Raw genomic sequence first — 24,538 nt, forward strand, 5'->3', positions numbered from 1 at the left:
CTGCGGCGGCGCCAGTGACCCCTGAGCGCACTCCGGAAGTGGTTGTGCGGAGGCGCGGGGCCGGTGTCCGTACGCGTGTCGGAGGCACGGGGAACGCGGAGCGCAGGAGCCATGTCGGACTTCAAGCTGGGGATCGTGCGGCTTGGCCGGGCGGCCGGGAAGGTGAGAGACTGGAGTCAGGAGGGGGGGGGGGACAGAGGCCCGGGGGCCTCGCATCCCGTGGATGGAGCGGGATCCGGACTGAGAGCGAGGACCTGGGCCCCGGGTCCGCCCCCCACCCCCCCCCCCCCCCCAACCCCCCACCCGAAGAGGCGGGAGGAGATGGGCGCCCAGCCGGGGTCTCAGCCCAACGTGCCGTGGAGCGGGGCCCGATACCCGAGTTGGGCGGGACCGCGGCCTCGGCGCCTTCTGTACCCCCTGGGGCATGGGTCCGGCCCGCCTCGCTGTGACCATGTGGCTCGGGGAGCGAGCTGACGGGACCAGGGCTCTCCCTCCCTCGGGCGGAGTGGTAGCGCCGCGGGCATCACAGCTCTGCCGGGCCCCCTGCAGCCAGTGGCCGGTGTTGGAGGGTCTCCCACCGCCTGCTGCCCGGCAGTGATCCAGAGTTCCCCGGCACTTGCTTGCAGTGAAGGGTCAGCTGCCCAGTGAGCGCCCTGCCGCCCATTTTTCCCTGCCAGGCATTGCCCTGTAAAGGATTTACCGCCTTCCATTAAAATGTGCCTCAGCCTGGTATTGGAGTTTAGGACCCTCCGCCTGGTCACTGCCCACAGCGACTGCTCTCCTGTATGGTGGGGTGAGCTTTACACTGGCATAAAGAACGTCTCCTATGCCAGGCATTTCCCATTAAGTGGTGTGCTGCCATGCAGCTTCCTGCAGGGCATAACTTCAGCTAGTTTCACGCCGAAAATTGAGGTAACCCATCATTTTAAAAGGAGCTGTACCCCCCTGACCCCGTGCAGCATTGGTGCTGACATTGCTGCCTTTGCACCTGCAGGATGTCTTGTGAACTGGGTGGCACCAGGTAGTGCCAGCCATAGTTAACCATCACGTTGCTTACTTTCCGCCATATATCTGAAAACCTTTTTAGAGATGAAGTTGTCCACAGGGAAGCTCGGGTGGGAATTGAAGCGAGTGAGTCAGGCGACTTAACCTGTTATTGGGCCTTATTCACCCGGTCTTTAAATAGGAATCTGTGCCTTGCACAGTATGGCCTGGGTGAAGCTCTGTACAATGGTGTCAAAACAATCCTGATCGATGGGATAAAAGTATCCTTCTGCTCTCCATAATTACAGTCTCAACCTATGTGCACTGATTTACAGCTGGTTGAGATTGCCATTCAGAGACTCGATTAATGATATCTGGTGCAAGAAATGGAAATGTCGTATTGGTACAGTCGACTCAGTGTATGCTGCTTTGGGGTAAAGGAATGTTGTTGAGGCACAGTGGAGGGAGCTTCGCTCTGCAGCTGGCTGTGCTGTACCTGACGTGGGAGTACTTGATGCTGCCACTGGGTGTCTGGAGTGGGGGGGAAAGAAGAGTGTTCCTTCCCTCATCTGGATGAGCATGAAAAGTAAGTTGATGCTTTGGGAGGCATGGGTACTGATCTTGCCCATAGGCTTTCCTTGCTGAGTTTAACTGTGTGGAAAATCACAGATGCCGACTTGTGCCCTACAACATTCTGGAGCATCTTATTAGCTAAGGCCACAAGAGTGTCCTTTTAACATGAGATCGAGTGGCTGATGGGATTGGTGCTGCCTGGTGGAGTGGCAGGTATGGGTAGGGCGAGGGATTGGGCGCAGCACAGCAGTGCAAAACCCGCCACAAATTTCCGCACGGCATTTTGATTTCTGAACTGAGAACTGCAAAAAAAAAAAAGTTGCTGTATTTGAGTGACAATAAATCAGTTGCCCCAGAGGCAAGGGATGGAAATGGGCAGACAGCGGAGAGATACACGTCCGTAGCAGAGAGGAGGAGAAAACTGGCTGAAATAGGAGTGGCGATTAATCCATTTCTGCTGAGGCTCCTGTCTGTATGCAGTACACAGAGCCATGGTGCGTGCTGGCAGAAGTCAGAAGCTTTGATGGTGAACAAGTTTATATACTGCAGCAAAATCAGGGATTTAATCGGACAGCAAAGATATCCCCTAAATGGCCTAAGAGAGAGATTGAAGCTGCAGCTAATCTACCTTGTTTGTATCTCTGCGAAGTGGATTCCACCTCGCTGAAGTGCAAAACTGACAATATAACTCCAGAGTCGGGTCCCAGTCTGACTGAAATGCAGAGGGTGGGTGGGGAAGAGAGGACACCTGGCACTGCGTGGTGCAAGTTTCTGGAGACAATTAACTCACAGCAGCATCTTCAAAAAAGAATGTTTTCAGATTGCATGGGCTCCTGCCTGTGTTGAGGGGACATTAAACGTTTACCAGCCTGGCACCAGGGAATGCGTATGTGGAAGCACACATGGCTCAGGGCTGTCTCCCGATAATACAGGTGGTTCTGTTTAACTGTCACTCGTGGGAACAGGAGGAGCCTGTGACTGGGACTCATTGGTAGCCCAGAATCGTGTGCTGGTAAGAATGGAGCAAGCGGTGGTTGAAGAGCTCTGAAGGAGTTGATAGTTTCTCTCTATCTACCCTATTTCCCCTGGTGGGGGAGTCCAGAACAAGGGGGCGTAATCTTAAAATTAAAGCTAGGCCATTCAGCTGGTGCAGTGTGCAGATAGCCCACTCTGTCGGGCCTCATTCCTGAACATCAAATTTAGAGAGAATTGAGATTTTAAAAAAATATATTTTGGAGGGAATTTTAACATTTGGGATCTGACTGAAAGCAGTTACTGAGCTCGACAGTGTGAGGGAGCTGGATTAACATCCGTAGAGATAGTCAGTAACATGATGCTGGGGGGAGGGGTTACTGAGTGACAGTGTGAAGGAGCTGGCTTCACACCAGTGGAGATACAGTCAGCGACTGTTGCCTAGTGTTAGCTGCTCGGCAGTATGATTCAGTTCTCATTGTGCTTTCACCTATTTATGCCGGGGGCAGATTTGGAGATCAGTGGAGATGTCAGAACCACTTGTAACCTTGAGTGTGTGCAGTAGTTCTATGGTTGCATTTGTGACTTTCCCATTCTGGCTGCAGCCGGGAGTTTGGCCTTGCCTGCGACTGGAATCAAATACTAATGGCCATCGTTGTGAAGACAGGGAATGGACAACTGCCGTTGCCTGCCTCCACAGGTGGGTCTGGTTTACGTTGCCCCAATCTTTCTGCAGTCTGCGCTGGGATTTAAAAGGAGTTTAACAGGAAATCTGTTTCTCTGTTGTTTTCAGACCAAGTACACACTGATAGACGAGCAAGACATCCCGCTGGTAGAGAATTACACCTTTGAGGTAAGGAAATGTTACTTCATTTGAAAAGACTACTCAATCATTGTGCTAGCATGGGAGGAAGGTTTTAATGTGCTGCAGTGGAGAACAGCACTGAGATGCTTTAAAAGTCAGCTGCACAGAAGTGAGGCTTCCATTCCATTGACTGCTGCCTTCTATTTGGCGATGTAAGCGAGAGAGTGAGTTAAAGGACGGTTGGCAGATGCTTACCCCACATTCGACTTGAAGTCGCACTGTTTGCGGAGCGTGTTGTGTTCATTAGACAGATGTGAAGTCCCCTCAGCTGAGTGGTTAGCTGCCCATTAGGAAGCCTGTTTGATGTCTGGTTAATGGGTCACTTACTGAATCCCCGGGGTCTGATCTGCACCTGGTTCTCACCTGTCTCACTGATGTGTTGCACTTGTGCCAGTTTGCAGAAACAGCGTAACTGGCAAGGTGTGCCAAAATTCCTGTTGGCAAGTTACGACGAAATTTCCTGACAGTCTCGTTAGCTTACACCATAAAAACCGGCATAAAACAAGTGGAAATCTGTGTAAAAAATCATGGCCGGAGGAGAGCAACAAACTTAACACCATAGTCCCCCTTTATGCATGAAAATTAAAGTTTGATGCCTCCAAACCATCATTTATGCGCAGCTTGTTTAAGAAAATGCAGGCATGGCAGTTTTTAATGCAAATCATTCCGATGCCATAAAGATGTATTCAAAGATACAGGAAATATATTTTAGGTCTCTGAGAGGAGTGTTTAAAAATGAAGTAACTGTAAATCATCTGAAAGGTGATTTTGGGTCCTATATGCGTCTAAAATTTTAAGCGTAAATTTACAGTCTGTTTGGTACTGGCGTAGTCAGGAAATTCCCATAAGCTTGACTTTTGCATGGGGACAGGGTTTTTGATGAGCGGCAGGGTTTCGGCTGAGGTTTCACAGAATCGGCGTAAAAGATTACAGAAATTCAAGCACTTGCATCTGAATTTCGTCTATCTTTTGCAGCCAAAATCGGCATTACACCATTGTTTTGGTGGATGTTTTTAGAAAATTCTTGACTTGTGTGTCAGTGTGATGCATTTTAATTTGCTACTGACCTGCAACCACTAGTACTTCACCCTAGTCTTATGTAGCTCACACTATTTCTGCAAACTCTACCCAAATGGGGACAGAATCTATTCTTGTACTATTCGGAGTTCCCAGAATTCAAATGGACATGGTTGCAGAAATTTCATGGGCTTGGCATTGAGCTTTACTAAGTTCCCACTGACTACACTTTTTTGAGTGAACTATCTCGCTGAATTATAGATTGAACAGTGTGTGGGGAATGAATCAGTCATGACGTGTCTGACATTGTTTTCAGGAATAGGGGAATTGGCTTTGTAATAACATTTCCAGGTATAAATCAGGGTTTTAAACTTTATTTTGTAACAGGATTTGGAACTGGTTTTACTTGAGGGTTTGTAGTACACAATTTGAATTCCAAATCTTTGACTTTAATAAAGGCAACTGACCCTTCAAATCAGTTTACTTTGCAAACAGGTGAAAAGTCAATTTGTAGTTTTGTCTTTGTACATGTCATCTGGGAGCTGACCAGAAGCTGGAGCCCAACATTGTGACTGGGCTCGATAGTCAGGGTGACATCCCATAACACACAGTTCTACATTTACTGTGTGATATGATTTGCTGTCTCACGACTGCAATTTTGCCTAACTTTGGGAGACCATGAAATTTGAGGCTTCTGATAGGATCTGGACAGTGGCGAATCATTTAACCCGATTATCAGGAGGTGACCGTTAATCTAAGGTGCTTCGGTGATCCTGTAAAGGAAACTGCACGCTTGCTAATTCAGCACCATCATTGCTTCCCTCTTTCCTGGAAGCCCTGAGCTTTTGGCAGGAATATATGGCTGGTGTAATAGTGCCAGAGGAATTTTTGAGTTCTTTGCATTCTTGGATGTTTTAATAACTGTAGGGGAAAATACTGCACCTGTTACTGAACCACTAGCAAAGATACAGTCAGTAACATGAGGTGCTAGCTGAGAGGTGTTACTAAACCCAACCATGAAAGGGAGCTGGATTACCATCGGTAGACATGGTGTTTACATTACAGAGGGTATTTCAGATTAGACTGTCCTTTCATTTCTATCACATCGTCTGCCTCTAACCTGTCCCTGGTTGTCCCATGATGCCAAGACATCACTGCAACTGATGACAGGCTTGCCGTATAAAGGACTAACTGCTCTTGGAGCATGCTTGCAGACTAGGAGGGCTGTCCTGTGCTGTGTATAGTGTTTTTTTCCCTGTTTGGTGGGAGGGTGAGAGGAGTGAGAGAGAGAGAGTGAGTGAGACACTTAAAAGATTCTATAAAGGTGTAGGAAAAGCTGTAGACAATCCAAGACAGTTACTGTATCTATAAGATCTTGGTTGTCACAAGAAAAAAAACTTTTTTGTCGAGAAATGATTGATCAGGCTACTGCTGATTTTATTTATTGCAATGTACTAGTTTGGATTCATTGTTAAGTGCTAATTTATTTGGGCAGATGTTTGTATAATCTTAATACAAAGCTCCATTTTTTTTTTGTGGGTAGGCCAGAGTTAAGTGTGTCCTTGTAATTGAATTGTCCTCAATAAATCAGTACAATCAAATTGGGCGTCACACGAATGCCATACAACCCAATCCATTATTGCTGCAGTGAAACAATTGAAAATGTGAGGGGCCCCAAGACTGGGTACTGGAATTCTTCCAGCAGAATTAGAGCTAGGCCATTTAGGAGTGAAATTGGGAAGCACTTTTTAACATAAGAGGTAATAGAACTCTCCCCCAAAAGACTGGACGCAGGGATCATTTGAAATGTCCAAGATTGAGATGGATAGATTTTTGTTAGGTAAGGGAATCGGGGGATATGGAGAAAAGGTGGGCAAATGGAGTTGATTTACACATCAGTCACAATCTAATTGAATGGTGGAACAGGCTCGAGGGGCTGAATGACCTACTCCTGTTCCTATGAATCTGCTGTGTGCACTTTACAACCTTCTGGTCTCAACATTGATTTCAATAACTTCAGATCATAACCACTGCTCCCATTTTTTCGGTCAGCTAGTGCTGGTAATGGTTCCACTGCTGCCATTTACAGCTACTCCTGATCAATCTTTTGTTTCTTCACCTGTCCTGTAACCACCTTGCCTTGCACCACCATCATCCACTTTAATCACTCGTGTCCTCTACCCTATCACAGACCTTCCCTTTTGTTCTTTCCTCCCCTCCCCTTCCCCTGGCTCTGTTCTTGCTTAAAAAGTTTTACTCTTAACATCTTCTAGTTCTGACGAAAGGTCTTTGGCCTGAATTGTTAACACTGTTTCTTTCTCCACGGATGCTGCCTGACTTGCTGAGCTTCTCCAGCATTGTCTGTTTTTATTTCAGATTTCCAGCATCTGCAGTATTTTGCTCTTTAATAAGTTGTTGCCTCTTTCCCTTGCAGGCTCGTATGGAAATAGATGCTGATGGAAATGGTGCAAAAATATTCGCATACGCGTTTGACATCAGCAAGCGGAGAGGCTCTGGACGCCCTCTGCACGAGCTTCTCTGGTGAGTACCATGGTAACGACAGTGCGCTGGGCACTGCTCAAATCCCTCGGGCAACACGCTCTTGGGGAAGTTTTCAAAACCATCTTTATGGAGAATGGTGCAGTGTCTTTTAATTCTAGGGCCTGGGTATGAATCCAGCCCAGGATAACGGGTTGTAGGTAGTCTTAATTCCGGCTTACGGGCTCTTAAGGATTCTCAACCCTAGTTTCTTATGCGGGTTTACACCGTTAGCACTGATTTGTGATCTGGCTCCCAGCACGAGTGTGACTTGTTTAGGTAATGGGGGCATGGATTGTCCTGAGGTTGGGGGTTACAGCTCATTTTTGGGGCAGTATGCAGAGAATTTTATACTGTATTCTGACCATGCCCAAGCTACCCAACGTTGATGCCCCTCAGCTTATAAACACAAAACCCAACAAATTTCTGGGAGAGCAAATGCAGTTGCTGACTAGTGGTTTGAAATCTGCATTCCATATGAAGGTGTGATTGTCAGCAGATCCAGTGAATAAAGCACCCTTTCTATGCAGTGACTAAGAGCTGATGGCATTCATTGTGTGAAGGTCTGCAAAACGTATGATATAGAGCCAAGTGATTAGCATGTGTTGAAGATTGTGCTGTGAATAAGAATGTTGTATATCAGTTTTACAATTTACAGAGAGATTACTATTGAACGGGTCTGAGAGAGCTAAACATTCATTTTCCTTTTGTACTGCTCGGCCCAGTTGGTAAGTATTAGAGAATGTTCTGACACGGAAACAGGCCGTTTAGCCCATCAAGTCTGCCCCCAGTGTTTTCTGTCTCCGCATGAGCCACCAGGTCTAATCCCACTCTCCTACTTGTTCCCCGTACCCTTTAATAATCTTTTTCCAGTGACTGTCTAATTTCTTTTTGAAAGAAATAATGGACTCTACTTGAACTGTGGTTTATGGCAGTGAATTCCACATTCTAACTACCTATAGTTTAAAGAATTTTTTTTCTTACCTTCCCTTTAATTTTCTCGCTTGTGGGTTTGAGCTCGAAAGCAGTGCTTGAGTACTTAATCTAGGCTGGCACTCCAGTGCAGTTAAATGAAAGACTTTGATTTATAGTTAGCCTAGACTCAGTAGTAGCACTCTCGCCTTTGAGCCATAAGGTCGTGGTTCAAATCCTACTCCAGGACTTGAGCTGACACTTAAAGTGCAGTACTGAGGGAGTGCTGAACTGTCGGGCGTCGGTTTTTCGGTTGAGACGTTAAACCAAGGCCCCGTAAAAGATCCTGTGGTGTTATCCGAAAAAAGAGCATGGAGCGTTCTCCCGAAGTCCTGGCCAATGTCTATCCCTCAACCAAGATCACTAAAAACAGATGATTTGGTCATTTATCTCATTGCTGTTTGTGGGACCTTGTTGTGCCAATTGTCTGCTACGTTTCCCTCCATTACGACAGTGACCAAGTTCTTTCTCTCTCTTTGTAAGGCATGGTATCACATCCTCAGAATGTTCCAAAATGTTTTGCCACCAATAAATTACTTTTGAAGTGTAGTTACTGATATGTACATAAACATGGGAACCAATTTGTGCACAGGACGATCCCACAAACAACCAATGAATGAAAAATGAATCTTTTGTGGTGTTGGTTGAAGGATGAATGTTGTCCAGGACACTGAGAACTTCCTGCACCTTTTAAAATAGTGCCATGGGATCTTTTACATCCACCTAAGGGGGCAGACTGGGCCTGGGTTTATTGTCCCCTTTAGTCGCTGACACGCTCCCCATGTTCCTCTGAAGTAACTTCCCAAAGGCAGCAGTTGAGAGGAAAAATAGTTCTCTGCAGAAAACACTTTTTCTTCATTTGCAGCACAGATATAATGAGCTAGGAAGTCAAAAAATACAGGAATCTGGTGCCAGACTGACAGCAGGTCCACCCCAGGTCCAGGGCTCTCCGTAACCCCAAGATCATGCCCGTAAAGCACTAGAATTGATGGAGGATGAATCGGCTCGGCAGCAATTGTCCCTCTCTGAGCTGCAGCCTGTAACGGGAATCCTCCCAAGAACATACTACAAAGCCGTTGGTTTTTATTCAGGCTCCATGCTCCTTCGCCACACTCGGAGCAGCTGCTTTGTGAGTATTCTGGCTGTTTTCAGCCCATTACTCTGGGAATCATCACAGAACCTGTCCTCTTGAGCGGCCCTCCCTCAGGTAGCAGGCCAGCCATTCACATCGACTGCAAAGCTGATCGCTAGTCTGCTGCCATCGGAAGGTGTTTTGTTTGTGTTTCTGAGGGTGTGATATCTGTTAGTAGGTGGCAATTCCAATTAGACAAGATGTCAAAAACAAAATACTGTGGATGGTGGAAATCTGAAATAAAAACAGAAAATGCTGGAGAAGCTCAGCAAGTCAGGCAGCATCTGTGGAGAAAGAAACAGAGCTAATGTTTCATGTCAAAGACCTTTCATCAACTGGAAGTTGTTAAGAGTTAAAGTTTTTGAGCAAGTACAGGGAAAGGGGAGGGGGAGGGAAGGGAGGAAAAAGAACAAAAGGGTTCTGTGATAGGGTACAGGGTACGAGTGATTAAATGACAAAAGGGATGATGGTGCAAGGCGAGGAAGGTGGTAATGGGACAGGTTATGAAACAAAAGATTGATCAGGAGTAAATGGCAGCAGCAGAACCATTACCAGCACTAGCTGACTGAAAAAGTGGGAGCAGTGGTTATGATCTGAAGTTATTGAAATCAATGTTGAGTCCGGAAGGTTGTAAAGTGCCTAAACGAAAGATGAGGTGCTGATCCTCGAGCTTCATTGGAACAGTGTAAGAGGCCGAGGTCAGAGTGGGACGGGGAATTAAAATGGCAAGCGACCGGCAGGTCAGGGTCACACTTGCGGACAGAGCGGAGGTGTTCAGCAAAGCGATTACCCAGTCTGCATTTGGTCTCCCCTATGTAGAGGAGATTGCATTATGTGCAACAGAAACTGTATACTAAATTGAAAGAAGTACAAGTAAATTGCTGTTTCACCTGGAAGGAGTGTTTGGGGCAAGATGTGTTGGTGTCTAAAGGATTCCATTAACTGCTGTATGCTATGGTGGTCTCTGGTACATGGTAACCATTTGCAATAACCAGCTAGCAACACATTCGAGGGATTGTAATCCCTTAAATCATGAAACAAAGTTGCTTTCCATTACTTACACCATGGACTACACTTCAAAAGTACTACATTTATCCCTCAATGATCTAGTTGCTTATTTAACTGCTGTTTGTGGAAGCTTGTTGTGCGCAAATTAACAGCCACGTTTCCTATATTACAACAGTGACTGCACTTCAAAAGTACTTTAATGGCTGTAAAAAGCTTTGGGACGTCCTGAGTCGCGAATGGCGCTATATAAATGCAAGTTTTTCTTTTAAAGTATAGAGGTACAGCCGAAGGTAAATGCCTATTGTCGGGTCCACTTAGAAACCTAGACGGGCTGCTTACCTTGTTCTAGCAGAGGCAAGGCCCAATTTTTTTTGCTGTGGGTCGTGTGAATTGTTGCCAGTTTTCCTGGTGCCATTTCTGGCTAGTGTATGATGCTGAGTGGAACAGTAAACCTGGGGGGTGGGCGGGAGGGGGGCCGGGCCGTGACAGCAGTGCCTCTGTGCTGTCCTGAAGTCCGCGCTGCAATGTAAGAGTGGTTCTGGCAATGATCCCGACATGCCCATGGCACTCAGCTGTGGGTTTTTTGTGGTTTTACTGGCTGGTGGTTGTGGTTTCCTTTGCTGTTGCTGGTGCTTTCCGTCCAGGCTTGTGGAAGCTTTGATAATCATTGTCTGTTTTCTACATGCCCAGGGAGCGGCACAGAGGAGGGATTGCTCCAGGCTTCCAGGTGGTTCACATCAATGCTGTGACAGTGGACAACCGACTGGACAACCTCAAACTTGTCCCCATAGGCTGGAGGCCAAAGGCAGAGGAGATCTCCAGCAAACAGAGGCAAGTCATGGCTATGCATGGGAGGGGAGGATGGTTTATTTGCATTAATTGGTGTTCACAGGTTTAGTGTTACAGTGCACTCCACTTCACTTATATACAGAATACACAGCTTGCCTGGGCAAACTGCAGCTGTGCGAACCAATTATGTTAAAGGCAATGCATTTCTTAGGTTGTTTTTGTTCTTTCAGTCTTTGTTTCAGTCTTTACAGTAGAGGACACTAAGAATATCCCAACACTGGACAAACAGGGGACTCTCGGGGGGGAGGAGCTAAATACGATTAAAATCACTCAAGAGATGGTACTCAGTAAAATAATGGGACTCAAGGCGGATAAATCCCCTGGACCTGATGGCTTCCATCCTAGGGTCTTGAGGGAAGTGGCAGTAGGGATTGTGGATGCTTTGGTGATAGTTTTCCAAAATTCCCTGGACTCAGGAGAGGTCCCGGCAGATTGGAAAACTGCTAATGTAACACCGTTATTTAAAAAGGGTAGTAGGCAGAAGGCTGGAAATTATAGGCCAGTTAGCTTAACATCTGTGGTGGGTAAAATTTTGGAGTCTATTATTAAGGAGACAGTAACGGAACATTTAGATAAGCATAATTTAATAGGACAAAGTCAGCATGGCTTTATGAAGGGGAAGTCATGTCTGACAAATTTGCTTGAGTTCTTCGAGGATATAACGTATAGGGTGGATAAAGGGGAACCAGTGGACGTAGTGTATTTAGACTTCCAGAAGGCATTCGACAAGGTGCCACATAAAAGATTATTACTTAAGATAAAAAATCACGGGATTGGGGGTAATATTCTGGCATGGGTGGAGGATTGGTTATCAAACAGGAAGCAGAGAGTTGGGATAAATGGTTCATTTTCGGACTGGCAACCAGTAACCAGTGGTGTTCCACAGGGGTCGGTGCTGGGTCCCCAACTCTTTACAATCTATATTAACGATTTGGAGGAGGGGACCGAGTGCAACATATCAAAATTTGCAGATGATACAAAGATGGGAGGGAAAGTAGAGAGTGAGGAGGACATAAAAAACCTGCAAGGGGATATAGACAGGCTGGGTGAGTGGGCGGAGATTTGGAAGATGCAATATAATATTGGAAAATGTGAGGTTATGCACTTTGGCAGGAAAAATCAGAGAGCAAGTTATTTTCTTAATGGCGAGAGACTGGAAAGTACTGCAGTACAAAGGGATCTGGGGGTCCTAGTGCAAGAAAATCAAAAAGTTGGTATGCAGGTGCAGCAGGTGATCAAGAAAGCCAACGGAATGTTGGCTTTTATTGCTAGGGGGATAGAATATAAAAACAAGGAGGTATTGCTGCAGTTATATAAGGTATTGGTGAGACCGCACCTGGAATACTGCATACAGTTTTGGTCTCCATACTTAAGAAAAGACATACTTGCTCTCGAGGCAGTACAAAGAAGGTTCACTCGGTTAATCCCGGGGATGAGGGGGCGGACATATGAGGAGAGGTTGAGTAGATTGGGACTCTACTCATTGGAGTTCAGAAGAATGAGAGGCGATCTTATTGAAACATATAAGATTGTGAAGGGTCTTGATCGGGTGGATGCAGTAAGGATGTTCCCAAAGATGGGTGAAACTAGAACTAGGGGGCATAATCTTAGAATAAGGGGCTGCTCTTTCAAAACTGAGATGAGGAGAAACTTCTTCACTCAGAGGGTGGTAGGACTGTGGAATTTGCTGCCCCAGGAAGCTGTGGAAGCTACATCATTAGATAAATTTAAAACAGAAATAGACAGTTTCCTAGAAGTAAAGGGAATTAGGGGTTATGGGGAGCAGGCAGGAAATTGGACATGAAGCTGAGTTCGGATCGGTCAATGCCCTGTGGGTGGCGGAGAGGGCCCAGGGGCTATGTGGCCGGGTCCTGCTCCGACTTCTTGTGTTCTTTAGATTTGTGGTTGGGATCAGATCAGCCATGATCTTATTGAATGGCGGAGCAGGCTCGAGGGGCCGATTGGCCTACTCCTGCTCCAATTTCTTATGTTCTTATGTTGGGATAAACTATACCTCGGTTGGCCTGTTTATCGGGAGAGGTTGTTTGCTGTGAAGGTTGAGGTTGGTGGAGGAGGGGTTTACCAGGAGGTGATTGGAGTGCCTAATGTGCGACCAGCTTTGGGTCGGGTGACTCACGAAGCAGTGGCCGCTTTCTCTGAAGGCAGCACAAGGTAGTTGATAAACTGCTGTTTCCGCAGCTGATTTGTTTCCAGCGGATATCAGGCAAACCAGACACGTCAGTCTGCGTGGATCTGTTATATTGGAGCAGTTTATATTGTTTTTTTTATTCGTTCACGGGATGTGGGCGTCGCTGGCAAGGCCGGCATTTATTGCCCATTCCTAATTGCCCTCGAGAAGGTGGTGGTGAGCTGCCTTCTTGAACCGCTGCAGTCCGTGTGGTGACGGTTCTCCCACAGTGCTGTTAGGAAGGGAGTTCCAGGATTTTGACCCAGCGACAATGAAGGAACGGCGATATATTTCCAAGTCGGGATGGTGTGTGACTTGGAGGGGAACGTGCAGGTGGTGTTGTTCCCATGCGCCTGCTGCCCTTGTCCTTCTAGGTGGTAGAGGTCGCGGGTTTGGGAGGTGCTGTCGAAGAAGCCTTGGCGAGTTGCTGCAGTGCATCCTGTGGATGGTGCACACTGCAGCCACAGTGCGCCGGTGGTGAAGGGAGTGAATGTTTAGGGTGGTGGATGGGGTGCCAATCAAGCGGGCTGCTTTGTCTTGGATGGTGTCGAGCTTCTTGAGTGTTGTTGGAGCTGCACTCATCCAGGCAAGTGGAGAGTATTCCATCACACTCCTGACTTGTAGATGGTGGAAAGGCTTTGGGGAGTCAGGAGGTGAGTCACTCGCCGCAGAATACCCAGCCTCTGACCTGCTCTCGTAGCCACAGTATTTCTCTTTAAACCAGGGTGGGATAAACCTAGCAAGGAGGCAATAAATATCAAAAATAAAACTTTACTAACCCCCACCCAAAACTAATATGGGAGGGCAGGGTAGAGGAGAGCTAGGCAGTTCAGGGTTGATGTCAGGAAGCACATCTTCATACAAAGGCTAGTGGAAATCTGGAACTCTCTTCTCCCCCAAAAAGCTGTTGAGGCTGAGGGTCAACTGAAAAATTTGAAAACTGAGATTGCTAGATTTTTGTTAGGTAAGGGTATCAAAGGTTGCGGAACTAAGGCGGGAAAGACAGAGTTAAGATACGGATCAGCCATGATCTAATTGAATGGTGGAGCAGGCTCGGGGGGCTGAATGGCCTCCTCCTGTTCCTAGAGGGAGCTTATGCTTTATGTGATCTGAGACTGGAGGCAAGAAATGGGAAGTCCTTTGTTCCCAGACACTCACTTTACTCATCTTCAGCACAGCACTTTTTTTTCCTACCACAATTCCAAAATAAAACATTTTGCCCACGGCATTCACAGCTATCGTGAAAAGCTCACCTGCTCTTCTCACGCTTAGGATGCAACTGTGAGTAAGCCACTAAAGCCGTGTCACTTTGTGTAGTGTGTGCCTGGTTGTTGTGCTAACGGCTTCTCCTCTTGTATGCAGGGAGCAGAGTCTTTACTGGCTGGCGATCCAGCAGGTGCCTGCGGATCCCATCGAGGAGCAGTTCCCTGAGTTGAACCTCACACGTTACTACAATGCCAACGGTGACATTGTGGAGGACGAGGAGGACTCGTGCACGTATTACGAGTGCCATTACCCGCCGTGCACTATGATGGAGAAACAGGTGAGTGCACAAGGTATAAAGGTGAGCATTCTCTGTGCTACTTACTATACACCCAACATCAACTTGCGTTGATATAGCGCTGTTAACGTTGTAAAAACATCCCAAGGCACTTCACGGGAGCGTAATCAGGCAAAATTTGACACTGAGCCAAATAGAGATATTAGGAAGCTTGGTCAAAGAGGTGGGTTTTAAGAAGTGACGTAAAGGAGGAGAGAGAGGTGGAGAGGTTTAAGGAACGATTTCCAGAGCTTGGAGCCTGGACAGCTGAAGTCAGGCCGTCACTGGTGGACCCAGGTGCATGTGCTGTTCTGTCTCAGAACTTTGTTTCCGCTGTGTCTATTGCCATCTATGTTGTGGAGATGCCGGTGATGGACTGGGGTTGACAATTGTAAACAATTTTATAGTCCAGCAATTTTATTTTAAATTCACAAGCTTTCGGAGGCTACCTCCTTCCTCAGGTGAACGATTTGGAAATGAAATCCTCGAAATGAAGTCGCATTTATCATTCACAGAACAATGCTTGGTGAGTACAGACAGTTTTTTCAACTGCCCGTTGCCAAGGCAATCAGTGTGCAGACAGACAGGTGTTACCTGCCAGGTCTCAGAATATACAAATCACCAAAAAAAAACAACAAACACAAAAAAAAAACAGAGATAGAGAGGTAGAAACATAGAAGAGACAGCAACTGACCCGTTATATTAAAAACAGATAACATTTGTTCGCTGGTGGGGTAACGTGTAGCGTGACATGAACCCAAGATCCCGGTTGAGGCCGTCCTCATGGGTGCGGAACTTGGCAATCAATTTCTGCTCGACGATTTTGCGTTGTCGTGTGTCTCGAAGGCCGCCTTGGAGTATGCTTACCCGAAGGTCGGTGGCTGAATGTCCTTGACTGCTGAAGTGTTCCCCGACAGGGAGAGAACCCTCCTGTTTGGCGATTGTTGCGCGGTGTCCGTTCATCCGTTGTCGCAGCGTCTGCATGGTCTCGCCAATGTACCATGCTCTGGGGCATCCTTTCCTGCAACGTATGAGGTAGACAACGTTGGCCGAGTCACAGGAGTATGAACCATGCACCTGGTGGGTGGTGTCCTCTCGTGTGATGGTGGTATCTGTGTCGATGATCTGGCATGTCTTGCAGAGGTTACCGCGGCAGGGTTGTGTGGTGTCGTGGACGCTGTTCTCTTGAAAGCTAGGTAATTTGCTGCGAACGATGGTCTGTTTGAGGTTGGGTGGCTGTTTAAAGGCGAGTAGTGGAGGTGTGGGGATGGCCATAGCGAGGTGTTCATCGTCATTGATGACATGTTGAAGGCTGCGGAGAACATGGCGTAGTTTCTCCGCTCCGGGGAAGTACTGGACGACAAAGGGTACTCTGTTGGTTGCGTCCCGTGTTTTTTTTGGTGATTTGTATATTCTGAGACCTGGCAGGTAACACCTGTCTGTCTGCGCGCTGATTGCCTTGGCAACGGGCAGTTGAAAAAACTGTCTGTACTCACCAAGCATTGTTCTGTGAATTATAAATGCGACTTCATTTCGAGGATTTCATTTCCAAATCGTTCACCTGAGGAAGGAGGTAGCCTCCGAAAGCTTGTGAATTTAAAATAAAATTGCTGGACTATAACTTGGTGTTGTAAAATTGTTTACTATTGCCATCTAGTGACAGGATCATTATATTACACCTAAAGCTGCTTGATAGTGGCTTATAAAGAACTTAGAATCATAGAATGGTACAACAGAGAAGGAGGCCATTCAGCTCATCGTGCCTTTGAAAGAGCTATCCAATTAGTCCCACTCCACTGCTCTTTCCCCATAACCCTGCAAATTTTTCCCCATCAAATATTTATCCAATTCTCTTTTTGAAAGTTATTATTGAATCTGCTTCCACCGCCCTTTCAGGCAGTGCATTCCAGATCATAACAATTCGCTGTATAAAATTTTTTTTCCTCATGTCTCCTCTGGTTCTTTTGCCAATTACCGTAAATCTGTGTCCTCTGGTTACTGACCCTTCTGCCACTAGAAACAGTTTCCCCTCAAAACTCTTCATGATTTTGAACAGCACTATCAAATCTCCCCATAACCTTCTCGGCTCTAAGCAGAACAACCCCAGTTTTGCTAGTCTCCCCACGTAACTGAAGTCCCTCATCCCTGGTACCATTCTAGTAAATCTGCGCCCCCTCTAAGGCCATGACATCCTTCCTAAAGTGTGGTGCCCAGAATTGAACACAGTACTCCAGCTGAGTAACCAGTGTTCTATAAAGGTTTAGCATAACTTCCTTGCTTTTCTGCTCTATGCCTCTATTTATAATGCTTGGATCCCGTATGCCTTTTTAGCAGCCTTCTCAACTTGTCCTGCCACCTTCAAAGACTTGTAAACATACACCCCGGGGGGGTCTCTGTTCCTGCATCCCCTTTAAAATTGTATCATTTAGTTTATATTGCCTTGAATTGACATGCAGCCTTGTTAGATTCTCAGCATGTCCCAATTCGCTTCACATCCAATTAATTATTTTTGAACTGGTGTCATCATGTGGGCAAGCATGGCAATCAGCAAGCTCCCACAAAAAACAGGTGAGAGGAAGGAATGTTGGTCGGAGCACCTGTAGTAGTCCCCGCTCCTCTTCCAATGATACCGTGGGATCTGCATCCACCAGAGAAGGAAGCTGATACATCCAACCGTGCAGTACACTCTTGGTGCTGCACTAAATTGTCAGCCTAGGCATTGTGCTCAAGTTGCGCTTACTGAGGATGCCATAAAGAAAATGTTGGTTGAATCTACTTGATGCAGTCAATTCCTTTTGATTTTGGATTTTTCTTTTTGCTCACCTTTTTACCATTTCAACCCCCTGTCCCATTCCAGCCCCAGCCCAAGGGGCATGGATAGTCTTTGGCTTGTGGACTTCTTAGTGGAAGCTGCTCAGTGGCAGCTTGGGATGAATTGGCAGGTAGTGTGACTCTAGCACCACGAGCTGGGCAGTTGGTTACTAGTAACCAGTCTAGTAACCTGAACACCACCCGAAGTGTCCAGCTGAAACGGGCGGACTAGCGCAGTCTGTGTACTGCCTTCTGGTTGATTAACAAAATGTTCGATCATTTGATCTTTCAACTTGTGCCCACCTAGTCTGACTTGCACAATGGCAAATGGATACAGGTGGCACCTTCAGATGGTGCTTTAACCTATACGCCAAATGTGATGACACTTGAGGCCTGTGCTACACAATGCGACCTCGAATATCTGCACTCCCATTATCCACAGGGATATTTGTCGGAGCTGGGGCTGAGTTTTGCATTTTTAACTAACTTTTCATAGACTCTGGGTTCTTCACCCAGTAGGAGAGCTAGATGTACACTATCTCGCAGAATCTGCTATACAAACAGCATCATTATTTAGATTTTAAGACCAATAGGAGTTGGGGCATCGGGTCCAGGAGAGCGGGGGGAGTGGGGTTACCAGCTTTTTTTGCCCCCAAATATTAAATTTTTCAAAAAGGAAAAATTGTTTATTTGTATGTGCTGGAAACTTAATTAAAGCATCTAAATAGACAAGTTAGAAACATAACAACTCACTGTCAGATTATGAGTATAAGGGGACTGCCTATTTGCCATTTTCTGTTATCCACTCAGTGTCAGGGGAGGAGATGCTCTGTTATGGCAGATAATCAAGGGTTCCCCATGTGTCAGCATTAATGTCACACTTAAATTAAATACTGACTAATATTTTCCTGTAGTGTTTTGGTTTTCTATGTAAAATGACACTTCAGTTTTAAAATGCAAGAGCAATTTTTCTGTTGGTGATTAAAATGCTGTCCTTTCACTCCTTGCACCTGGGTTTGAAACTAGCCCAGGCTGATGTGATGAAAGTTTACCTCCTTCCCCCAGTCTCCTGGCTGATGGGCCCTTGTGTGAATTGGTATGGGCAGGCTCAACCCAGTACGAGTGGGTGTGAGTCTGAAGCGCAATTCAGTCACGAGTTGTGTTACATTGACAAACTGAGGGCACGTGGGTGACTGGTGTGGAAAACAAAATCACACTGGTACGATAGAGGATATTTTTTTGAGGTTGGGGCAGAGTAATGGGAGCTTTACTCTACCTGTTCTATACTTTTAAAAAAAAATGTTTCATGGTGTTGCTGGTACGGTCGTTATTTATTGCCCATCCCTAGTTGATGGTCGTCTTCTTGAACTGTTGTGGTCCATATTCTTTTTAACTATTTGATATAACTGAGTGGCTTGCAAGGTACTTCAGAGGGCAGTTAAGAGTCAACCACATTGGTGTTGGGCTGGAGTCACATAGAGGACAGACTGGGTAAGAACGGCTGGTTTCCATCCCTAAAGGACATTAGTGAACCAGTTGCGTTTTTACGACAATTTGACCGCGTCGTGATCACTTTTACTGATACCAGCTTTTTATTTCCAAATTTTTAAAAACTGAATTCAAATTCTCAACATGCCATGGTTGGATTTCAACTCCTGTTCCATGGATTATTGGTCCAAACCTGAATTACTAGTCCAGTAATATAACCACTACACTACTTGACCTGCGCGGAGTTGATGCTGACATTGGTTCGTAAGAATTGTTCTGATCCCACTGCTGATGTAAGTCAGTGTGTTGCACTGTTAGCTGCAGCAGGCCTCGTTATTACTGGGCTGGAGAGAGGGCAACCAGCAGACAAATAGCCTGTAAGTGCCAGCTGTCAAAGCTGAGGAACAGCCATTTGGTTGAGGTACCAGAGGGGCTATTGGAACATTTGGAGTGTCAGCCCAGCTAGAGTCACTGCCTTTGGGGAGAGTAAGGGTTTAAAAAGAAAATGGAGGCTACGTGGCTTGGTTGCCCCGTTGACGACAGGTAGGGCTTTAATCTGGATGTACTTCAGTCACATTGATACCAATGGAATAACATTAGCAATTCTACCGCCAGGTGATCATACTGCAGCGTTTCTCACCGCCTGTTTCCTTTTTACTGACTCCTGTTTTTGTAAATGTTTCAGCTGCGCGAATTCAACATCTGCGGCCGGTGCCAGGTGGCGCGATACTGCGGCTCCCAGTGCCAGCAGAAAGACTGGCCTGCCCACAAGAAGCATTGTCATGAGAAGAGGCGCCCGCTGCAGCAGGAACTCGAGCCAGAGCGATGACCCCTCCCTCCCCCCGCCCCTCCTCACCCTCGCCCCGCATGCTTTCGCCATGGATCAACGGTGGCGTCAGTTTTGTTTTGCACAATTCAGACTGGACATAAAGTTCCCTAAGCACTGAGGATGAACAAAAAATAAACCCCAGAACGGACTTGAGGAGGTCTCTGTGAGAAGAGGGGGCTGGGGCTTCCCTTCCTATGATCGATTGCTAACGAAGACTATGGAGGTTCCTAGCCGGAAGCTTCTGTCTATATTTATATGTTGATAGTATTTGAACAAAATCTTATGTACAGTTTTTTATGTTGTAAAATCTGATCTGTTTGAAGTTCGGTGATAACGTGTAGCTGAACAGAGTTACCTTAAAAAAAAGATTTGCTCCGGTAGCATTATGTGACTCTGGGACAGCTTGCTGCTAATGTGATTATAGAGAAGAAGAAAAAGACCCAGCTTACTGCGCGTTCCAGGGATTACACTAACGCCAGGTCTCTGGATCTTGTCCACTTGACGAGAAAAAAAAACGAGAACATTTTAGCCTTGTATAGGGAAAGAGAACTCATTGTTAGGTTATAGTGACGGCTGCTGGAGTGAGCGGGTTTCACAATAAGCATCTTTGTGGTTCCATTCTTGTAACCCACTTCTTCACTGCGCTGGAGGTTAGGTTCGATGTGTAGTGGTGCTTTAAATCAGTATTTTTCAAGTCATATCAGAACTACCGGGGAACACAATCGTTAGCTAAGTTATTCCCACAATTTTAATTCTAATTCAAGACCTACGTGAGGCACATAGTTTTTAAGGACATGGCGGGTATTGAGTTATGGTAGGGTTCATCCACTTGGTAATGAGTTTTTTTAAAAATGCGTGTTTGTGTGTGGTTATGCTGGGAAGCTATTCGGTAATGGTGCAGAATGTTCCTTGTTCGGGTATGGGTGGGAGGGTGAAATTGATAGCTGCTCTTCACTGAGAGCGTTTCTCGAAGGGTGGGGGAAGAGGGGCTGCCTTTTGAATTGAAATCCAGGTCCCGGAGATAGGATTTGGTTCAGGTGCACAGCACCATTCTACGTTGCATTTACAGATGTGTCCTTAATTCCCTCCGCTGTCCCGTGCAGCACAGTGACTGCACGGCTGGGTTCCGAAGTAGCGCACATATTTTGCCAATCTTTTGATTTTTGCCCTGGACTCCTTCCCCGCTCCTCCCAAAGAAAGAATGGTCCAGTTCAGTGCTGTTGCAGCAGGCAGCCGCAAGGCACTGATCTGACGACCTCCTTGCATCTGACGTATCCCTCTTTGGGAAGTGGACCAAGATAGCCAGGTGACTTATGGGCAAATACACAACACAGGTCCTGCATGTTCTCTACACCGCTGGGTATTCACTTTTGCCTGCTCCTCTCAGGGTAGCAAGCCAATCTGAAGCCAGCTGGGGTTTGAGGGTGTCATTTTAACGCAGCATGAGAAATCATATTTAACTTTTGACATATTTACAAGTGCTAAGTATATTTTTTTATATTCAGTAAGTTATTTTCATTGGAGCCAGCAGAGACGGCTGGTATCCAGCTTGAAACCCCTCCTGGACAAAAATATCCACTGTGCTTGAGAGTGCGAGGGTCTTGTGCATGCATCAGCTGGGTGAGTTCCGCACGGTAAATGGTGGAAAGGTACACCTTGGAGATCTTGCTCCTTTGTAGCCATAACTGTACACACTGAGCAATTTTAAATGAAGACCGGTGCAGTCAGTCCTAAAACATTTGCCTTGCAATCGATAGGAGGCGAAACTTCAATCGTGACCCGGAACTTAATAAATACTTGCACAAGTTAACAGTCTCCTGGCCTTTCCGCTGTACTTTTTCTGGGTGGGGAGGGAGGACTATAGAAATATACTGGACGAGCAGAGACCTATGTGAACTAATTTGAAAGCTGCTGTACCATGTGCATGTTTTAAATAGGTTGCTGTTACTGTGTCGTGCTGTCGCTGCGCCAGCTTTGCTTTTCTCGACAGAAGCCCAGGCTTTCTCTCCTTGTAAGATTCCGATACCGTTCTACGTGTAATGGAATTCTATGGATCTGAGAAGCTGCATTCTCTCTTCCCCCCACCCAACCTGCTAACTGAGATATTGCAGTGGAGTTTACGGTAGTTAGAAAACTTTGGATCTTTTGTGAATTCAACATCTTCTATGGATAAGTGCCCTGGAGGAGGAGCTGCTTTAACTTTTTTGAGGTTGGATTTAGTGACGTCTTTTATAATTTATGATGTATTTTTAACCAAAGTGGAAGACCGCACGATTTAGATTGTAGTTTCCCTCTCCCTTCCAGTTACCCAAAGTATATGTTCTGAATCTCTATCATTTCCTTTCTTCCCCATATAAAACAAATTACATTACCAACGTACAACTATCCAAACCAGTTTGTTATCTGGATCCTACAAACAATCTGAACTATACAGCAGTGTAACGGAGATCTGTGACTGGTTAGCGGGGTTCACCGCATCTCTGGGGGCCATTGAGCAGAAATTGCCCCGGTTTTCATGTATGGCATCCATTTCATTGCAGCTGTTTGTAATAGTTATGCAAAGTAGACTTTTTTTGGCATTTCCAACAAACTGATTTGTGATTGAACTTCTGTGCTCTTGCTGGTTGGGGCATTTCACACCAAGTGTAACCGCTGTGGTGTGTCATTGGGTAAAATGATATTTAGTCACCACTCTAGGGGCTCCCAAATTCTGAAATTAAAAAAAAATGGATACAATGTGAGAATAATAATCTCCATTCAGATTTACCACTCCCTCTACCATAAACAAAGTTTTGAATCTTATTTGGACTGCCCCATTGTTTTGTGTGTAATTTTAAGACAAATTGGTCTAAATTCTTATTCCACTGATTTCCCCTCCAGTAGTTTGTAACGTACTGATTGCCAAGTGGCGTCATGGCTCGCGATGACTGTTTTGGTGACCACCAGCTCTGCAATATTGAGCTGTTCCCAGCGCAGTCCGACGTAATGGTGTTTAAGGACGGCCAGACTTGTAAAGAGCCCTGAAAATGCGACGATGCTGTTACAATCCTAGTTATTAACTATGTTGTGTGGTCAGTTGCAAAAATGCAGAACACTAGCCACTGCGGTGTTGCTGTGCCCCCAGTTTGTTTCATGCACTGAATACAGTATCTTGCCTGTATTTAAAATTGTTAAATAAAGCTGAATTAAATTTCTGATTGTGCGAACTAGTGTGTTAATCATGTATAGTTGATGAATGTGGTCTTTCAACACTTGGCGCCTAGGTTCAAATCAAGCCTAAATAAATGGCTGATAACTTGGTGTTTGCCTCTTGTTGAAGTTCTTCTGTAAAATTTTGATTTCCAGGTGTAGATGGGAGCAGGAAGTTACAAAGGGACATAAACAGACTCAGTGAGTGGGCAAAATTATGGCAGATGCAATTCAATTCGAGGGCATCCACTTAGGATCTAAGGAAAACAACTAGGAATATTTTAATGGGGAAAGTCTAGGAGCCGTGGAACAGCAAAGGGATTTTAGTGTCCATGGACAGGTACAAAAAGTAATCAAAAAGGCTGATGGAATGTAGGCCTTTATCCCAAGGGGGTTGGAATTCAAAAGTGAGGGAGTAATGCTTCAGTTGGACGGAGCCGATCGACCCTAGCTGAACTACTGTGTTCAGTTTCGGGCACCAAACCTCAGGAAAGATATATTGGTCCTGGAAGTGGTGCAGTGCAGATTCACCAGAATGATACCAGGGCTTAAAGGGTTAAACTGAGGACATCTTGCAAAATGTTTTGTATTTCCTTGAGTTTAGAAGGTTAAGAGATGATCTAATCAAGGTCTTTAAAATGATAAAGGGATTTTGATTGGATAGATAGAGAAACAATTTCCTCTGGTGAGGGAATCCAGAAGGGAAGAGCTTGGTAATTTAGGAGTGAATTCAGGAAGCACTTCTTCTGGACATCTGGAACACACTTCCTTCAAAAGGCTGCAGATGCTAGGTCAATTGAAATCTTCAAGACTGAAATCTACATATTTTTGTTAGATAAGGGTATCAAGGGATATGGAGCAAAGGTACAGATTAGCCATGATCTAATTGAGTGGTAGAATAGGATTGAAGGGCTGAATGTCCTACTCCTGTTCCTAAGTAAGGCTACCATCTTGAATCTCTGAATAATGAGTAGGGTATAATGCAAAATAGAAGGGAAGAATAACAATTAAAAATGGGATGTGTATGCTACTTCAGACTGTTTTGCTATTAGAGCTCAACATAAAAAACAATGTGCTTTTTCTGTTTTTAACCAGTAAATGCTGATGACATTGGGCAATAAGTTCGAAAGGTTACTGAAACTTGGCACTCTTGGGCAAGAGAATTAACTTGCACAGTTGATGCTTGAGTACCTTTAAGTTAAAGGCTGCACTAATGATTCAGCTCCCCAGCACCACAAACCCTACTCATGAACTGAAGCTAACAATCCATATGGTACCATTGCTACAATTCAAAGGTATCTACAAAAAGTTGATAGAAACATGAAGGGGTTCTGATGGGTTTACATGTAATATATGCATTTAAGGGAAGCTAGATAAACACATGGGGGAGAAAGGAATAGAAGGTTATGCTGAGATAGTTCGATAAAGAGGGGTGGGAGGAGGCTTGTGTGGACCAATTGGGCCGAATGGCCTGTTTCTGTGCTGTACATTTTATGTAATTCAGGTGAAATGTAGTAGTAGTCAGGTGTCATCTTGACTCTAGGAATGCTCTGAATCAGAAGATTAAGCAATGACTTGAACAC

The 24,538-nt window shown here is 45.7% G+C and overlaps 2 protein-coding genes across 4 annotated transcripts in view; one reads left to right on the forward strand and one right to left on the reverse strand.

Moving 5' to 3' along the window:
• mrpl41 (mitochondrial ribosomal protein L41) overlaps positions 1 to 24,538 on the reverse strand; it is a 128,331-nt gene that overhangs the window by 51,392 nt on the left and 52,401 nt on the right. The gene's annotated exons all lie outside the window — the stretch shown is intronic.
• zmynd19 (zinc finger, MYND-type containing 19) lies at positions 37 to 22,960 on the forward strand. The gene is made up of 6 exons (XM_067969543.1): positions 37 to 162; positions 3,323 to 3,382; positions 6,846 to 6,952; positions 10,752 to 10,896; positions 14,465 to 14,641; positions 19,623 to 22,960. Exons 1-6 carry the CDS (start codon positions 112 to 114, stop codon positions 19,764 to 19,766), a joined length of 684 nt encoding a protein of 227 aa, XP_067825644.1. The 5' UTR covers positions 37 to 111; the 3' UTR covers positions 19,767 to 22,960.

This window comes from Heptranchias perlo, chromosome 31, assembly GCF_035084215.1.
Source record: "Heptranchias perlo isolate sHepPer1 chromosome 31, sHepPer1.hap1, whole genome shotgun sequence".
NCBI classification, from domain to species: domain Eukaryota; kingdom Metazoa; phylum Chordata; class Chondrichthyes; order Hexanchiformes; family Hexanchidae; genus Heptranchias; species Heptranchias perlo.

Coding starts and splice junctions, on each gene's coding strand:
- zmynd19 (XM_067969543.1), top strand. CDS start 112: ATGTCGGACTTCAAGCTGGGGATCGTGCGGCTTGGCCGGGCGGCCGGG. Junction 3,383..6,845: donor TAGAGAATTACACCTTTGAG/GTAAGGAAATGT, acceptor TTTCCCTTGCAG/GCTCGTATGGAAATAGATGC. Junction 6,953..10,751: donor CCTCTGCACGAGCTTCTCTG/GTGAGTACCATG, acceptor CTACATGCCCAG/GGAGCGGCACAGAGGAGGGA.